This window comes from Stigmatopora argus, chromosome 7 (genome assembly GCF_051989625.1).
Source record: "Stigmatopora argus isolate UIUO_Sarg chromosome 7, RoL_Sarg_1.0, whole genome shotgun sequence".
NCBI classification, from domain to species: Eukaryota; Metazoa; Chordata; class Actinopteri; order Syngnathiformes; family Syngnathidae; genus Stigmatopora; species Stigmatopora argus.
The window spans coordinates 6,427,523-6,441,981 of record NC_135393.1 but is presented as its reverse complement, the minus strand read 5'-3'; the positions used below and the strand labels follow the sequence as shown (position 1 = coordinate 6,441,981).

Here is a 14,459-nt window from a genome sequence, read left to right as displayed (position 1 = left end):
AAAAAATATCACATACTGGAATTTTTTTGAAATACGTCATTCTGTTTTAACTTTGTTCTCATATGGTGGACTCCCCATTGATTTTTAATTATATTAAAACACATTTTTGATATATATAAATGTGGCGAACAAATTGTGCAGTGGTACATTCGTCTGACTTCAGTTCAGGTCACGTGGGTTCATTAGATTAGATAAGATTAGATAACTTTATTCATCCCGTATTCGGGAAATTTCACTGTCACAGTAGCAAGAGGGTGAGAATACAGACACAGGAAAATATATTTTAGACATAAATAAATAGGTAATAAATAAGTTGATAAATAAATAAGCGTGCTGCAGTCAGTCATTCACGACTAGTACCATTGTGGATGTAATTGGGAATGATTGTCTTGCAACTGACTCGAGAGCAGTTCAGGGTGCACTCTCCTTTTTCCTCCATTTCAGCTGGTATGGGCTCCAGCACCCGTTGAACCTTAATGGGATAGGCGGTACAGAAAGTCAATTACTGAAAAATTGTGTCGTGAACATAGGATGAAAAATGATGATGAAATTTCCATGAATGGAGAAAACTTGTCAACAGTATGATTTTAGAGTGGCTATCTCGTCAAGGCTGAAGATTCATTTGACTTTGGTTATAACACTCAAGTGGTCTTAAGCAAAATACCAAAAACTAATTTCTCCTGGTGGAAAAATAATATATCTCTGATTTTGAATTCTTTGTCAGAAAGTTTGTCTTAAATTTTTGCTATGAAAAATTAGAAGGCCAAGCCATCTGCACCAAAGTGCAAAAGTCTTACCTTGTTTTTTGTACTTTTTTTATTTAGGACTTCTCTCTTTAAAGATGATTTTTGTTGATATTTTGCAGTCTGTTTGAGTGTTATAGATTTTCTGAAGTTGAACTCCAACCAAAGTTCCCCATCTTAAAGTCAGAATCACTCAATGAGCCATTGAGTCAATTTCACCCAAGAGATCCAAAGTTTCCGAACATTGCTGTTATGCAGGAAGAACCATTTATTGTGGTGTTCATACCCTCAGCCCGTATGCATCTGTTCAGCATATTCAACGCTGCCTCTAACTTCTGGTCAGAATCTGAACTTATAATGACGGCATGGGAAACGTGAAAAGGTCTTTCCCTGAGGAGATATTTCTAGAAGTTAAAAATTTAACTTCCATTTCAACCTTGAGAAGTACTATAATTAAACTATTCAATTAAATGTACTTGTAAAATAATCCAAGGTTATAACACTTTAAATGACAACAGTTATTTTCCATTCAGATGGTGTTCCGTAGCTCATAACATAAAATCAGCGTAACTTTTAGACCATTTCAGGGTTTTATCGAAAATACTTGCATAAGAAGTGCATTGTATTGGGATTAGCAAATCAAGCATTTCATCAACATGCAGATCAATACTATACCATCAATATCACAAGTGATGGTAGTGAGAAATCCCTCTCTTTTGTCTACTTTTTTTACAGGCAATGATGAATGCTCGCCCTCAGAGAATTCTGGATTCTGGATCTCTAACCCAGTCAGCTCCAGCTAGCCCCACCAGCAAAGGCACGCACATTCATCAAGCAGGGTAAGGAACACAAAAAACCCCTTCTGAAATTAAACACAATAACATCATACTCTGGGATTTAGGCATCCTAATAGAATAATTACTACATGATGTTTTCCACAATGGTAAAATCCTTGTTGTTTTGACTTTTCTGTCTGTCTATCACTAGTGGCTCTCCTCCCATGCCCAGCACCAGCAGCTCAAGTTTGACGAACGAGGTGCCGAAACCACCCACCAGAGATCAAACTTCCCAACGCCCCCCATACACACCTACACTTGGAGGACAGGCACCTCATTCCCACCAGTTCCCGCGCACTCGTAAAATGTTTGACAAGGGACCTGAGCAGGTAGATGATTAAACTTTTACCGACGTGTACAACCGTAGGCCCAGCGTCCAGAATTTGGCTCGCCGTGTAATTTGTGTCCCGTGAATGTAGTAAATCACGTCAACGTAATGTTTCTTACTAAAAGAAAAGTATCTATTGAGAAGTTAAGAAAGAAGATTCAGTCAATTTCTTTCACGAAAGTCTCTAAATGAATAATCGCCTTTTCACAAGTTGTACACTGATTTTTTTTCATCCATTAGTTATCGATTAGTTGATTGATTATGATAGTCCTACGTTAAAAGAATCGTATCTTTCTAAGTGTATTTTTCCCAAGCTTTTAGTAGACAGATATATGTAGATGGAATATTACAAACAGGCTTGACTTTTTGGAAGTCCTCAACTTTCCTAGTCTTGGTTTCCCTCTCGCAGGTCTTTAGGGATGCTTGATGAATTTTTCTCTGCATTTGTCTCCTTATTTAAATAGGTTTTTATTGTAAGAAAAATCATAAGCATCCACATTAGAAGCAGTTTCCATTACAGTGGTACCTCTACATACGAGCTTAATTTGTTCCCGGACTGAGCTCGTATGTCGATCTTCTCGTAACTCGAGCGAACGTTTCCCATTGAAATGAACTAAAAACTAATTATTTCGTTCCAACCCTCTGAAAAAAACACCAAAAACCGGATATTGGATTGGAAAAACATTTTTATTTGTTCTAATTCGCCATCTATTGACAAAGTAACAAATAACGAGTGGTTTAATAGTACTAATAATAAAAAATGTAATAGTACTCGCGTGGACTTGATCCACGGCAACGCACTCGTAACCGAACAAACAAATTTAAATTAACTTTTAATTAATATGTACAGACACTCAAAAATACGTTTAATGTAACTTTACACAAAACTGAATTCTAATTTTGGTTTAATTTTTTTTACCTTAACCCGTTCTCTGGGTTAGCTGTTTACCACGCCTCCACCCTCACGTTCGCTATCGATGGGCTGTTTGCTGTTGTATTCCCTTCAAAATATTCCGAAAATGATGCACACAAATGTCCTCACAATAGGATAACGTACGACCACTTGCCAACGAGAAGTAGTCTTGAATGAGAATTTAGCCTCACACAATCCCACAAGGGGATTTTTTACGCACCTAAATGCTCTCAAATGTAGGCTGAAAGCCTGCAGGTAAAGCACATCTTGTTTGTGTCATTTATTTTTCATTGTGGACATTTTTGAGCCAAAAACCTGGTAGTTGTGTTAAGATCCCACTATTTTTGGATGCAACTGTATGTCCCAGTTCAAACTGTGTGACATGCTGACTTAATTTTTTGTGTTTTTTTCAGGCTGCTGAGGATGGGGATGAGCCTTGTGGGCACAGAAACTACATCAGTGCCATTCTCCAAACGGGTCTTTGTGATTGGAGTGCCAAGTACTTTGCTCAACCTGTCACAAAGGTACTACCAACCTTCTTTCTTGCTCACTTATAATACACCACAATACATCACAACAACAATACACAAAACATCTTCCATACTACACTTCACTGATTGATTATTTTGTACACTCCAAGTTAATGACCATCATTAATTTCTGCTAATGCAGTTCTTTTGATATATTTGCCAGTTTTTACTTGCGCAACTGAAAGCATGAAAGGTTTATGGACCATATAATGTTCCATAGTGTCAAATTCAACTAAATCCCCTATTGAAATTAGCTTATTTTATTAAATTCTCTTAGAAGATACTCTAAGGGAGTGGTTAGCACATCAGCCTCACAGTGGGGGACCTGGGTTCAGATCCAGGTCGGTCCATCTGTGTGGAGTTTGCATGTTGCCTGCATGAGTTTTCTCTGGGTACTCTGGTTTCCTCCCACATTCCAAAGACATGCATGGTAGGCTGATTGGACACTCCAAATTGCCCCTAGGTATGAGTGTGAGCATGAATGGTCGTTTGTCTCCTTGTGCCCTGCGATTGTCTGGCGACCATTTCAGCCTCTGACCCGAAGTAAGCTGGGATAGGCTCCAGCACCGTCCGCGACCCTAGTGAGGATAAAGTGGTTCAGAAAATGAGATGAGATGAATATACTATGGTAAATTATTTTGAAAACAACAGCGCAGGGACCATTCTCAGGATGAGAAAGAGCCTGTTGGCTGTACATGGTGGCTTTACTGAATAATTGAAGTCCTTGACTCCCTTAACTTAATATCCTCCTGAGATGAGTTAAAGATTAAAGCTTTGCATTACCGTGCACAGCGGCCGTGACGTTTGTCAAGCTTTGCATTACCGTGCACAGCGGCCGTGACGTTTGCCATATGAGCCTCTATTGGTTTTAATGTCTCCAATACAGAATTCACCCATAGCTTTAATAAATTAAGGTTGTCATTGAAGGACTGATTTGTATTGATCAAAGGAGAGGCATAGAAATGAATAACCACTGTTTACAAGTTAAATGACATTAAACAAATTCAAGGAGAGAAGCAATTTGTCCATTGACAGTTTTAGATTCATTTTATATTTTAGACCAATCTATTTAAATCAGGAATGATTATGTTCCTGATGGTGGGTGATATGTACAATAACTGACAGTGATCATTTAACAATGTCATTGGATGAGTTAAGATAGAAAGCATTTGACCCTTTGATTACTCGCGTGTCTAAAAATAATTTCCGCCGCTGACCATAGTGGAAACTAAACAATAATATTCATGCATTTGTGCTTGCCCTTACCTCTGTTCCATCTACACACTAACTCACAGTGGAAATGGAAGAAAAAAAACTCAGCTGTTGTAGCTTTATGTGTTAGAGGTAAGGAACCTATGGCTCGGGAACCATATGTGGCTCTTTTGATGGGTGAATACGGCTCTTCACTAACCTGTGAGGTAAAATATGGAAACCGCTGGTGAGAGAGCTGAGTCCCGAACGCACCAATAGGAGCGTCATGTCGGCAATGTAGCATTTACACTATCTCTGGCGCTGCTTTAACCATCTTTTTTTTTCATGAGACTCTTCTGCATGCATACTCTCATTAATACCCATTGATTAGCAAAGGCATAACAATGTTGTCAAAATAATTCAGAAACTTTTTGTAATTTAAAAGTGGTGAAATGACAAAAAAAGGCACACCTTTTCCGGAATGTTTACTTTTAAATTATGGCTTTTTAAGTATGGCTCTCAAGGAATAACATTAGAAAATCTGAATTGTTTATTGCTCTCTCTGTCAAAAAGGTTCCCAACTGCTGCTCTAATTAAATATTTATTTTTAGTTTAATAATAGGTACTGTAATTGTCATTACAATGCAGGTTGGGTATTGTTTTATGTTCTCTGCTACTCTGTAGTGGCGTTTCTCCTCTCGTTTGTATTGTAGCAACAAGTTTTTGGTTGTAATATTCATCTGGCATTTGACAAATTTGGTTGGCTGGAAAATCAGGCACCTTCTAGCCTCGTTGGCCTTCAAAAGAAAAGTCTTCATCTCAAAGGTGCAGAGGTACTCAACTTGAGCCAATGCGCACTGCTGTGGAAGTGGGCGGCATCTGAAATGGCTGCAGTAAGGGATGAAAGCAAAGAGCTGATTGGATAGGAAAGGCATAGCGTGAAGGGTTAGAAAGCACTCACAGGAGATTACGCTACCTCTGCAAAATTTTTAGTGCTGTCATAAAACGTCACACTGGTATAAACCCTGTTAGTGTGCGTGAGTTTGCCTGAATGGCTGAGCACAGGTAATCGCGTCACATTGTCACAGCACTAGATGAAATCTATAGTACGTCTAATTTAGGAGAGTATGGAATGCAAGGATGTGTTTTCATTTTTTTTTCTTTATGGTTTCAATTGAATTGAATTGAATGCTTTTATTTTCATTATATAAATATAATGAGATTTAAAGCTTTAACCACGTAGTGCACAAATAGCAACAACAAACAACCAGAAAAATAAATAATCAATATTTTTTATATTATATTCTCTCTCCTTTCCTCCCTCTCGCTCTCTCTCTCGCTTTCTCTTACTCTCTCTGTCCTTTTTTGAGTCTCTCAACGGCTCACTGGCCTTTTCCCACTGTACAAAAAATACATAGATACAAAATACAAAACTCTGATTGACTGATAACAAGGCTAGAATGTTTTTCTCATTTTTACAAGACAGATGGGAACGGCTATATTCCGCTACAACTCACCACCCACAAATAAACATTTATTTCCCATTTCTCAGTGAGCCTTGTGGTTGAAATATTTGCTGTGTGTGTGTGTGTGTCTATATTGACCATTCATTTACAAGTATGGGCCCACATTCGTAAGTGTATTTTGTGGTATGACTTCTAAGAGCAAATCCAATGATTTCTCAATTGTAGTGAAAATTGTTGTATGCTGTTTGGCATTTTTTAACTGTCTTGGAGTTAAATTACAAGTAACACATCAACCTTAGTTGTCAAATTGCTGGGTGAGCAAACCTGCAACTTGCAGCATGACAAAATTCAACTATCTTTGAAAATTTTCCTGAAAAACACAGCAAAGCATTTCAAGCATTTTTAAAATTCTATAAATATATCAACTCAGGAAAAAAAACAATTGTACAAATTTGTACAAATTTTCTTTCTTAGGGGTGCTATTATAGATCTAAGAATTGCGGGACTTCATACGTACATACGTTTTCCCACCTTTCACAAGGTTATGTATACAACGGGCTTTCTATAGCTTCAATCATTCATAGTGAAGACACTGTAATAGAGTGTTTTAGTGAGTCAATTATATTCAGAAGTATTTATTTGCTCTTGCTTTTTTACTGTACAAAATAAATGTGTAAACTGTGGCTTTGCTGTGGCAGTATGTCATCACTGTGTCACTAATGGTTTATAGAAGTTGTGCAAAGCAATAGTTACACAATCACTTATAGAAAACATACAATGCATTAACAGCTAAGCCCTTTTAAGCACTATGTCAGTAAGTGTAGAAGTGTATTTTTTTCCGAGCTTTTAGTAGACAGATAACGGAGGGAAAATTTCAAAGCATAAGTCAGTCTTTTGATCTTGGATCACCCAGTAAAAAATGCTTTTCACTTACTGCAGACAAAATTGTGCTAGGTCCAACATTCACACACTTAAGACTGTCTCTGACCACAAGATATCAATATAGTAGTACCATGTGTCAAAATACTACACACAAAAACATGCATGAACCTCTTAAATAAAATCATAAATACATTCAAATGTTAATAAATCCTTTGTTTGTTTTGGTCAGGACCTTGCGTGATAATGCGCATTACGTTGGATTATGTAGCCATAGGGAGGGGCATTGGGGGGTCGGGGAGCCCAAGATACAAAGATGCATAAGTACCTAATTTTAAAAGTGTTATTATAATATTGTTGTCCTTATAAAATTATTATTATAAAGTACTTTTTTTCCACCAGATTTTTTCTATTCCTACTTCATCCATTTTTACTGCCACAACATCTGAGGTTGCACGTTTTTTTTATATTTACACTCGATTAAAACCAATGCAGATGTTGCAATATTTTGGATTATTATCTTGAGACTGCACTGCACATAGCCATTTATTCTTCAAGTATTGTTAATGCATCCTTTATATCAGGTACTGCTACAAAGTCTACCATACGATGGTTTAACGTATCATTACGTAATGTACTAAATAAAACATGACACTCCTAAAGGTTATTTGCATTTTAATGAGCAATTGCTTGTGTTCCTTCATACAAATGTAATATGTCTTAGTCCTTGTCCTTGTATTCACGCTGTCAGATCCCAGAGGAGCATGACTTGCAGAGTCAGGTGAGAATGGAAAGGCAGTGGAGATTTCTGAGAAATGCTCACGTCAAAAGGCTAAGCAGAAACATCACACAAAAAGGTCAGTCTGTCTCTCAAACACACACCCACATTAATCATTATTTATAATTCAGCTAATCTGCTTGTTTGATGAAAGAACTATTCTGTTATCTGTTGGAATCTTAACAAGATAAGTGTGTATTAGATAACAATATAATAATGATTAAAAAAACACTAATTTGTGTGTTTAAGCAATGCATGGGCTGCTATTGGCCTCTGGACCACAAATTTGACACCCCTGTCTTATTTGAATCTAATAAAAAATTCTAAATGCACTGGTGTGTATTAGATAACAATATAATAAGGATTAAAACACTAATTTGTGTGTTTAAGCAATGTGTGGGCTGCTATTGGCCTCTGGACCACAAATTTGACACCCCTGTCCTATTTGAATCTAATAAAAATGTACTGTAAAGTCCTTTTGATGAGTTTCTTCTAAATACATGAAATCTGTTTGAAAATAAGTACTGAAATCATGGGCACAAGCTGAAAATAAGTGCTGAATCTCTGAGTTATATCGTAGTTAATCAGTTGGTTTGCAATTTTGCCAGAGACTGTCATTGTAATGCACATTCCCTGGTTTGCCACAAGGCACAGCGCAATGATGATGTTTCAAACATATACAGTTGGATTGTAAGACACATGAGAAGCAAAATAGCACTCATGCTGTGTACTTTAAATTGACAGCTGGCACGGGGGAGGGGTGTAGTTTGAGCACAGGCAGTGGACACACCTACAGAGCCTGAGAACCGACAAGCAAGCTATAATTTGTCCTTTTTTAAAGCCTTATCACCTGTACTCATCATTTTTTTAATCCTTCAAATTTGTCAGGCTTGTTAAAACAGTCGTTACTTTCACCCCAGCCAGCAATTTATTCATTTTTACCATGACTTTACAGCACCTTTGGTGAATAAAAATAAATCATAATGCAATCATCATGCAGGAATGGGTTTAGACAGTTGTTGTCACAAAATAGCTACGAATAACATCATAACTTGAGATCTTCTCTCCAAAATATTTCAAAGGAAACGACAAGAAAGTCTGCTTCTACATCCACTTCATGGTGTATAGAATTATTGAAATCCCCCCCCTAGCCACACTCACCTATGAGTCATAGGATTTCCCTTTACACTTACAGCACTTGAATTTCTGAGGTGTTAGTATCTCCCCGTTTGAAGATGGGTATTTTTTTTTTTTACACAGAACTGTTAACAATTCTTACGTCACTGTGTATCCCCCATATCACACAAAGTTGTCAGGCAATTGAGGTCACGGCCAATTTTCATTCAAGCTTCTTTTGTAAATCACCGCTAAAAGGGAAAAAAAATCAATGAATTCCCTCCGTCGTGCATCCCCTTCCATATTCCTTTCTACGCCTGCCCTCATTCAGTCTCTTCCCCCCTCAGAGAGAAATAAGATGAGAGGAGTTGGAGGAGGGGGAGAGTGCTACAGACGGAAGGAGAGGCAATGTAGGAAGAAAGGTTGGAAAAGCAAAGCTCGTGACGAAAGAATACTAAACTAGAAAAGAAACTTGTATGAACCGTTATTCTTTTCTTTCTGATGAAAAACTGACGCACATCATCAAAGCGAGTGAAAGTCCTGCAGGGGATTTTGTAAATTGTCATTGATCATGAACATCAAATTCTGCAACCAAAAAACAGACAGTGAAGATGATTTTTTTTAAGCTCACGCATCTGCTTTTGCCTCAGGTAAAACGAGTCAGCTACAACTGCATCTAGACTGAATTCGTTGTAGCTTTTTTGTTCTTCTTTATCACGATATGGAAGGCTCGGGAGTATACTTGAGTTTACCCCTGATAGATACATTTTGGTGTTGCTATGACAATGTGACATTGTGACCCTCAGGCTATGTTAACTTTACCTCTCTTGGCACATCTAGTCAATGTGCCAAAACTCTACCTCGAGAATAGTCGGTGCCCAGATGGCGACTCGACTCGCCACTTGTTGAGGAGACTCCTCAACTTCTCTTGGACACAAGCCATGCAGCAGTTATGAATTTAATCATTTTGATTCATTCAGAGACTGCTTGGCTTTTCTTTTTAAGTCAAGGTGAATAATTGTGGGAAAATGTCTCAACGAGGTCGAAATGCCAGTACTCGGATGTTTCGTCGAAAGATGTTTGGTCCCCGGACGTTTGGTCGACCGGACGTTTGGTCGACCGGACGTTTGGTAGAACGTAAGTTTGGTCGCCTGGTTGTTACTGTTGAAACCAGCTCTCAAAATTATAATCATGAGAGAGAGAGAGAGAGAGTGAGTTTAATATCTAAATATCTAATATCAAAATATCAACAGTGAACTCTCTGTCATAATTTGACAGCGAGCGAACCCGGCGACCAAACGTCCGTTCTACCAAACGTCTGTTATACCAAACGTCTGTTCTACCAAACATCTGTTCTACCAAACGTCCGTTCTACCAAACGTCCATTTTACCAAACGTCCGATCGACCAAACGTGCGGGGACCAAACGTCCGGTCGACCAAACGTCCGGTCGACCAAACGTCCGGTCACGCGAAATGCCACATACTGTCCGGCCAGCGTCGCTCCGTTCCGCCCCTCATGCGTGCAGGCCACAATTCCCAATGCCCACTGCATACGTCCCTCCTCTGGTCCACATGGACTCTAGACGTGGATGAACGAAATGCAGATCAAATGTTTTTGATTAACTAACAGTGTCAAAACAGAAAATAGACCTGATCAGTATTTTTGTCGAGAAGAGATCGTTAGCGGAGCTGAGCAAAGTATGTGAATCAACCCGTATTAATCAAAATGGCATCATATTTGCCCCGTCATTCAGATCTGAGCGATACCAGCTGGAGGCAGAGTTTGTGGGATTTGGGGGTTAGAGGGGGAAATTATAAAGACGTCAAGAACACATTGTGGTGACAAACGGTAAAAATTTCACATCGTGAATTGTGTAGAGTTGCCTTGGTCAGAAAACAAGCAATATTTTGTTCTATTTGATTTCCCTGAGTCGCCCATAAGATTGGCCCTTAATTTAATGAATTGATATTATAATAAGGACAGCTGGTTCATCTGGGATTAATGATGAGTCATGAATTCTCTTAAATGTTCTCAGGATAACAGTAAAAGGCAATTCATTGGCTAATTCAGATGTTTTACTATCATAGTAGCACATCAAATCATCTTTCACACATCAAACAATTTTTAAGACCCATTAAGGTTGTCATGGATCCGACATTTATCAACTTTCTTCCACCCATCCTATTTTATTTCATAATTTTTCATACATGTTATTCCAGCAAGCACCAAAATCAGAGAAATTAATTTCACTTACCTTGAAAATTCTTAATGACAAATTACTTACTTTAATGATTCCCATCTTATTAATATTTGTTTCCAGAGTTTTACTGCAGTTGGTTTATCGAATTCATCCTTCACTGAACAAAGAAAATACAGCGTCATCTTTTGAACAGCTCATTCTCTTATCTCTTCCTTCAGGAGTTTCTCGACTTGACGATCAAATATTCATCAATCGCAACCCTGGAGTTCCCTCTGTTGTCAAGTTTCACCCCTTCAATACCTGTATTGCTGTCGCTGACAAGGACAGCATCTGGTTCGAGAAACAATGCACCAAACCCATACAAATTTATTTCTCAATCACTAGACTTCTGGCTGACCAATTTTTTTTCTTCCGTTCGTAGTTTTTGGGACTGGGAGAAGGGTGAAAGGTTGGACTACTTCTACAACGGCAACCCTCGCTACAGCCGCATCACCGCCATGGAGTATCTGAACGGACACGACTGCTCATTGCTGCTTACCGCAACAGGTTGCTAAAAACAAAACCAGATTGAATTATAACTTCAAAGCTTCAATAATTTGTGTCCTGTGTTCCCAAATACATATTGAGTGTTGCGGACAAAAAAAAAAGTTATGTAAACATCCACCTGTGCCAGTTGTTTTGGAAAGTGTTGCATTCATTGAATTCAAAATTAGTGACTAATATAATCAATCCTATGAGTTTCAACATTCAATAGCTTGTCTGTGATGCAAAAAGGATTTGCAAATCATTTAATTATTTTTCCATGTATGTTTTACACACCCTCTTAACTTCATTCAAATTGGAATTTCTAAATCACATCAATCATTCATTTTCCATGCTACTAACAAGAGTCGCACGGGGTGCTGGAGCCTATCTCATCCCCCCAAGTAGCTGTTGCACTAACCCAGTGGTGGCCAGCTCCGGTCCTCGAGAGGCGCTATCTTGTCTGTTTTCCATATCTCGCTCCTATATACACATATATATATATATACACACACATATAGATATATATATATATATATATATATATATATATATATATATATATATATATATATATATATATATATATATATTTATATTTATATTTATATTTATATTTTTATTTTTATTTTTATTTTTATTTTTTTCATACAAGTGTTTCGATATGATTTATACCAGGCACTGTGTCTTAGCTGGGTATTGGCTCTGACTCTTAAACATTCAGTTTTTGACTGACTATTATTTTTCAAAGTCTTACAGGAATCTTGTGCAATTCCTCTTGATTCCTCTGCGAAGTATGTCTGGCCATGGACAGGTTGTGCTTTGTTTGATAGAATCTATTCATGACTTCCACCCAATTATCACTGCACAGGTCAAAATAACACCTCCAAATCAACTGCTGTGCCTCCTTTTCTCCGTGCCACTTCTAAATACTTCTAAAAAGTCCCATTTTCTCCTTTTCTAGATGATGGAGCATTACGTGTTTGGAAGAACTTTGCTGACCAGAAAAACCCAGAGATGGTGACTGCATGGCAGGGGCTCTCTGATATGCTGCCTACTACCAGAGGTCAGCCCTCCACCAGCGCTCACAGTAAAGACCATTTTACTACCGTCTTACCGATCCCTCCCATGTTACCTTATTTAGATAATGATGTTGTCCATCCGTTTCCCTAGTGAAAATGTGCCTTTTTACTCTGACTTTATTTGTCTTCGGTTTGTCAGTGCATGTAAAAAAAAGAAATCTGACAGGAAGCAAATAGTGGATTGATACAAATTCTAGTGATTGACCAATATGGGGTTTTCAGGACCGAGACCGATTATTAGTAGTTAGAGAAGGCTAATAACCAATATCGGAGCCGATATTCATTTGCAGGAAAAGTGTCAAAAATGGTGTCGATCACTAAAAATAATTCAGTTGGTTGGGCAGAAATCAAATGTCAAAGGAGTGTTTGGTTGATTCATCCTTTAATATTTAAAAGTACTAATATATCATACGTCAACTTACTAATATCTCAAATCAATTTTTCCCATAGAAATGAACTAAATACAATATAATCCGTTGCCACCCTCTGTTAAAACATCAAAAACAGGATATTATAACAGAGAAAAATCTTTTTACTTGTTCTAATTCACCACCTACTCACAAAGTAACAACTACCTATCTACTGGTTATGATCTACAATACTAAAATGTGACATTATTCAGTACAGATAGACGGTAGCAGTTTACCGCGCAGGAGGGAGAGAGAAAAGAATGAGAACGAGAGAAAGGACAAGAGATAGACTTGATGGCAACGTGCTCGTAACATGACATAAACTTTAAATTTAACTTAAATGAATTTAGATTACAATACACACAATTATAAATATTTTTTAATCTTGCGTTACATTAAGTTTAAACCTTTTTGTGCAATTACCGGGTCAAAGATGTTATTCCACCACGGCTTTCAAGTTGGAACTTCCTGCTTCTCCATGCCTCAGAACCGAGTGTTTCCCAGTTCGAGTGTATCCCAGCCGCGACTCGCTATGAAGTTTCGCTGGTGTCTTTTTCAGATTATCGACTCAGTCACGCTATCTCCAGTAAAAAAAATGCAACCTGTATGGCCCCGTGCTTGTAGATAGCTTTACGTGAACCATCTCATATGCTCATATCTCAAATTTGTCTCGTATCTCATGGCCAAAATTTGCTCTGAATTTTCCTCGTATCTCAAATTTCTCGTATATTGGGACACTCATGTCAAGATATTACTGTACATTGTAAAGTGAAAGAGATTTATATAGGAGAAAATAGCCAATTCCATCAGCTGTCATAGTTATAAACGTCAATGAATAATTCATCAGTCGTAAAGTTGACATATTTTTTTTAAACTGTTGGGGTTTTTTGCCTTGTTTTTAATCACGATGACCCTTAATCCTACTTTTATGGTTCTTATTAGTGTTTTTCAATTTAGAGGGGTGCGGGGGGTATTCTCTCATGTATAATTTGTGTATCAACTCATCTCAAAAAGCAGCAAAGCTGAGGAATTTGCAAATATTTTTGCCAGGTTCAACACCCACAGTGCAAACTGCAGAGGCAAGAAGCCAATCCGTCAGTAACACTCTCCACGCCCACATTTAGCTTTTTACCAGCAGAATTTTCTTTGCAGTTTTTCTATGGGAACTCAATGGATATTGTCATAGTTATCCAAATCCTGATACAATTTTGTCATTATTTCATTCAAATGATATGTTGGGAGCATGGTGGAAATTTCTGTCAAACATCTTTTCAACAAGGCACTTATTTCACTAATTGGTAGTGGCAAGAAGGCTTACTCACTGGCTGACTGGTATAGTGTGCAAAAGCGTGAGGCCACTCACTGTGACTACATATGTGTTACTGCCATTACAGAACCACATACTCCCCAGCACATGCAGGGACATGCTGCAAGTTGTCACACTAAAGCTAGCGTCACAGTGT

General features: G+C 37.9%; 1 protein-coding gene across 2 annotated transcripts in view; it reads left to right on the top strand.

Moving 5' to 3' along the window:
• The window catches only part of rptor (regulatory associated protein of MTOR, complex 1), a 96,742-nt gene that overhangs the window by 63,699 nt on the left and 18,584 nt on the right, over nt 1-14,459 (top strand). The window contains exons 23-29 of one of the 2 annotated variants that reach the window (XM_077605151.1): nt 1,479-1,582; nt 1,731-1,908; nt 3,234-3,344; nt 7,638-7,743; nt 11,201-11,315; nt 11,404-11,528; nt 12,469-12,570. In XM_077605151.1, coding sequence (XP_077461277.1) covers nt 1,479-1,582; nt 1,731-1,908; nt 3,234-3,344; nt 7,638-7,743; nt 11,201-11,315; nt 11,404-11,528; nt 12,469-12,570 — 841 coding nt within the window. Of the gene's footprint in view, nt 1-1,478; nt 1,583-1,730; nt 1,909-3,233; nt 3,345-7,637; nt 7,744-11,200; nt 11,316-11,403; nt 11,529-12,468; nt 12,595-14,459 lie in introns of both variants that reach the window. The other variant, XM_077605150.1, reaches the window with a different exon arrangement.